Below are 4,941 nucleotides of genomic sequence, written 5' to 3' on the forward strand. Positions count from 1 at the left end.
CGTTAAGTGACTAATGATTGTGGGGGAACTGTATGTGTTTTTTATTTGTTAAATTGAGTCGGTCAAAAAGTGTATCGAAGTTTTTCTCATTATCTTTGTGGTCGATTTTTACATCTAAACTATTCCGTCTTATCATGAAAATCTTCGGTCGGACATCCTTTAATTATCCTTTGTGTAATCAGTCGGACAGCGTCCTGTAGATGGGCAACATCGAGCCCGAAACCGGTCGACAAAAAAATAATTTTGAATCCTTTTTTTCCGTTTGTAAAAACGTCAAGTGTCGTGTCCTGTGATACGTCGTGTGTTAATTGTGTAGTTAAGTTCTTACGTTGGCACAAATCCACTTAAAATGAATAAAATCTTATGATACACAAATAACACACGACGTATTACAGGACACGACACTTAACGTTTTTACTAACGGAAAAAGGAATTAAATTTACCTTTTTTTGTCGACCGGTTTCGGGCTCGATGTTGCCCATCTACAGGACGATGTCCGACTGACTAGATGAAGGAAAAACACTCATACATGTTCATACTATCCAATAGTATTCGTCGAAGGGTGGTCGGGTTGTTGAAAACTTGGTTTGAGCAGGTTGAAAAGCGGTGATATGATTGGAGCGTCATCCTCGTTCATAAGTGGCCTTTCCGATGTAGTGATATACATGGATTCCCATGCGTTTAAATGTGACGCTTTGCGTACACATTTTTTGAACTTAACCTTTCCCCAATCTATGTGATGATTAAGTTCTGACGCGTGGGCAGCTACACTTGATTCGTTGCTCCTGCTGTTATCTACTGCGTTTTTGTGCTCCTTGATTCTGGTTCTGAACTTCCGTCTGGTTTGCCCAATATAGACGGCCGGGCAGTTTTGACATGGAATCTCATAAATTCCAGATCTCTCTTCCGGTGGCACTTTGTCTTTTAGAGAAACCAGTCGATCTTTCAAAGTGTTTGAACTTTTGTAAGCCACTTTCAGACCATGTTTAGAGAGAATCTTACAGATACTATTTGTCAGTGGTGGGTGGTACGGCAGGCTGACTCTTTGGGATTCATCTCTTTCTGGTTTGAATGTGGTTGCGTTGCTACGGAGCTTTTTTCTTTCGTGTTTTCGGAGGATTTTGCTGACGAATTCCTGATCGTATCCGTTTAATTCACCACCCTGCAAGATTTTTTGCTTTTCTAGTTCGAATTCTTGGCTCTCCATCGGTATGTTGTACAGACGGTGGGCCATCGAATGAAAGGCAGCTTGCTTTTGCGCTCCAAAATGGTTTGAATCAACCGTAATATAGCGATCTGTTGACGTGGGTTTACGATAAATTCCGAATTTCACCGTGTTATCTTCTTTTCTGGAAATTAACAGGTCGAGGAATGGAAGTTTCCCATCAACTTCTTTTTCGACGGTAAATTTAATCGTACTATGCTGGTTGTTCAAAACCTCAAGCGTTTGCGGGAGATACCGTTCCTTTACGGTGGCGAAGATATCATCAACATAACGCCACCAAACACGAGGGAAAAGTTTCTCCCGTTTTTCGAGATCTGTTTCGAAGTCACTCATGAAGAGTTCAGCCAGTAGGGGGGATAATTTACTTCCCATGCTGAGGCCGAAGGTTTGTTTGTAGAATTTACCCCGAAACAAGAAGTAATTTTGGTTCATACAAACCTCGGCTATGGTGACGTACGCTGCTATTTGGTTTGGGGGTGCGCGGCGTCGCTCCAGGTGTCTGCGAAGGCTGCGTAAGGCGTCAGAAATAGGGACGCTGGGAAAAAGTGCGGAGACATCAAACGAGACTAAAATCTCTCCTCGACGCACTTTGAAATCCTTCAAATTTTCCACTAGGTCAACCGAGTTGAGGACACTTTTGCCGTGCTTAACTGGATATTTCCGCATTTCTTCTACCAACCACGCTGCCATTTTTTCGGTTGGTGTGCAGATGTTTGAAGAAATGGGCCTCATTGCGATTGGGTTCTTATGAATTTTTGGGAGGCAATACAATGAGGCTACTTTTGGCTTCGGGACGAGGAATTTTCTTTCGAGTTTCGCAGACACCTGGAGCGACGCCGCGCACCCCCAAACCAAATAGCAGCGTACGTCACCATAGCCGAGGTTTGTATGAATCAGAATTACTTCTTGTTTCGGGGTAAATTCTACAAGCAAACCTTCGGCCTCAGCATGGGAAGTAAATTATCCCCCCTACTGGCTGAACTCTTCATGAGTGACTTCGAAACAGATCTCGAAAAACGGGAGAAACTTTTCCCTCGTGTTTGGTGGCGTTATGTTGATGATATCTTCGCCACCGTAAAGGAACGGTATCTCCCGCAAACGCTTGAGGTTTTGAACAACCAGCATAGTACGATTAAATTTACCGTCGAAAAAGAAGTTGATGGGAAACTTCCATTCCTCGACCTGTTAATTTCCAGAAAAGAAGATAACACGGTGAAATTCGGAATTTATCGTAAACCCACGTCAACAGATCGCTATATTACGGTTGATTCAAACCATTTTGGAGCGCAAAAGCAAGCTGCCTTTCATTCGATGGCTCACCGTCTGTACAACATACCGATGGAGAGCCAAGAATTCGAACTAGAAAAGCAAAAAATCTTGCAGGGTGGTGAATTAAACGGATACGATCAGGAATTCGTCAGCAAAATCCTCCGAAAACACAAAAGAAAAAAGCTCCGTAGCAACGCAACCACATTCAAACCAGAAAGAGATGAATCCCAAAGAGTCAGCCTGCCGTACCACCCACCACTGACAAATAGTATCTGTAAGATTCTCTCTAAACATGGTCTGAAAGTGGCTTACAAAAGTTCAAACACTTTGAAAGATCGACTGGTTTCTCTAAAAGACAAAGTGCCACCGGAAGAGAGATCTGGAATTTATGAGATTCCATGTCAAAACTGCCCGGCCGTCTATATTGGGCAAACCAGACGGAAGTTCAGAACCAGAATCAAGGAGCACAAAAACGCAGTAGATAACAGCAGGAGCAACGAATCAAGTGTAGCTGCCCACGCGTCAGAACTTAATCATCACATAGATTGGGGAAAGGTTAAGTTCAAAAAATGTGTACGCAAAGCGTCACATTTAAACGCATGGGAATCCATGTATATCACTACATCGGAAAGGCCACTTATGAACGAGGATGACGCTCCAATCATATCACCGCTTTTCAACCTGCTCAAACCAAGTTTTCAACAACCCGACCACCCTTCGACGAATACTATTGGATAGTATGAACATGTATGAGTGTTTTTCCTTCATCTAGTCAGTCGGACATCGTCCTGTAGATGGGCAACATCGAGCCCGAAACCGGTCGACAAAAAAAGGTAAATTTAATTCCTTTTTCCGTTAGTAAAAACGTTAAGTGTCGTGTCCTGTAATACGTCGTGTGTTATTTGTGTAGCATAAGTTTTTACGTTTAGCACAACCAGTAAAATGAGTAAAATCTTATGACTTTGGTAATGTGGATTGCTAATTTTGAAGTAAAATCACTCAATTTAATCAACGTTTGGCATGATTTCTCTATGAAATTTCTGAAAATAACATCATACATAACACAAGACAACAAAATTCACATTTTTCCAAAGTGCAAGGAATCTCAGAACTGATTTTGATTTATTTATGGGCGCTGAATCCCAATACTTAGTTAGTTTTTTTTGTAAGCTTTAGTCTTCGAGATAACTTTTAAAATAGGTAAAAAAATAGTTATTTAATTGGCGTCCTTTTTTTTGACAAAAATGTAAAATACAAATACTTATTGACTCTATGATCGAATTTCCCAAAGGCTGCAAGTAATTTTGAATTCCAAGAAAACTCTTATGGAAGTTTTTTTTTCAAACCTGCAAAAAACGGCAATTTTGTTCATCAGTTATGAAAGATCGATTGTACTCAAAACCAGGCTTGTAAGTGGTCACCATCGTTTGAATTTTTCCGGAGACAACCACCACACATCGTTCGTGACAATCGTGGAGAGCGCAATCGTTTGATCGGAGAGCAAAAAAATGTCAAATGAAATTTTGATCTTTTGTGTGGTTAGTCGTTTGACTTTCATCCCTCTTGCGTAGATAATCGAGATAATCATTCCACATTGTTCGACCAACACATCCAAACATCACCCGGCGCTGCAGAGTGGCGAATTTTTTTTCAACAGGAGGGAGTGAATAGAAAAGATTGCATTTGCTTATTGAGTCTGTAAGTTCTGCTGCGTGAAAGCGATAGGCGATGTCGTAAACTGTCGGGAATTATGGTCGTTTGACCATCAAATTATCCCTCTCGTGTACCAAGACACGAAATTTCGTTCGACAATCACACAAAGAAGAATGAATGTCGTTTCGTTTGATGGTAGTCGACTGTTCGGCAAGTTTTCGGTCGCATTCGTTTGATGGCACGAACAATGAAACTGATAAAAGCAGGCTGTGCGACTGTCAGAGAAAATGTCGATGGTTTACAAGTCTGCTCAAAACTGATCAATTTGATAATTTCCACCGCCATATCACCAAAACTAGAAGTGATAGACGAAATCTTTAAAATGGTTTGAATTCAGTACGCCAAAATCTTAAAAAATCAGTTATTGAAACAGATAAAAAAAAACATTATTTGCAGAACAAATTGAAGCGTATTTTTAGGCGTTTTTTAAACGAATGTATTTACCATATAACATCTATTAGCGTGATTTTTTGATTTTTATGTGTCGCACATAAGGGGCTGTCCATTAATGATGTCACGCAAAATTTGGAAAAAATTTACACCCCCTCTCCCCTCCGTCACATATTGTCACATATTTCGTAACCCCCTTTTTGTATTACGTCACGTTTTCCTAACCCACGCCCCCCCCCCCCCCCTCCGGAGTAAAATTTTCAACTCATAAAAATTTGATTAAAAATGTTGCTTTTTTTAAATTCATCAGTTTTATTCAAAGAATTGAAAAAAAAGGTTAACAA

The 4,941-nt window shown here is 40.6% G+C and overlaps 2 protein-coding genes across 2 annotated transcripts; one reads left to right on the plus strand and one right to left on the minus strand.

Annotated features, from left to right (window-relative positions):
• Positions 1 to 538: 538 nt before the first annotated feature.
• LOC129752856 (uncharacterized) lies at positions 539 to 1,957 on the minus strand. The gene has a single exon (XM_055748642.1). It carries the CDS (start codon positions 1,955 to 1,957, stop codon positions 539 to 541), a length of 1,419 nt encoding a protein of 472 aa, XP_055604617.1.
• A 216-nt stretch (positions 1,958 to 2,173) lies between these two features.
• On the plus strand, positions 2,174 to 3,232 carry LOC129752857 (uncharacterized). The gene has a single exon (XM_055748644.1). The coding sequence runs from the start codon at positions 2,174 to 2,176 to the stop codon at positions 3,230 to 3,232; it is 1,059 nt and encodes a 352-aa protein (XP_055604619.1).
• Positions 3,233 to 4,941: the final 1,709 nt, after the last annotated feature.

Source organism: Uranotaenia lowii, chromosome 3, assembly GCF_029784155.1.
Source record: "Uranotaenia lowii strain MFRU-FL chromosome 3, ASM2978415v1, whole genome shotgun sequence".
In the NCBI taxonomy this organism is placed as follows: domain Eukaryota; kingdom Metazoa; phylum Arthropoda; class Insecta; order Diptera; family Culicidae; genus Uranotaenia; species Uranotaenia lowii.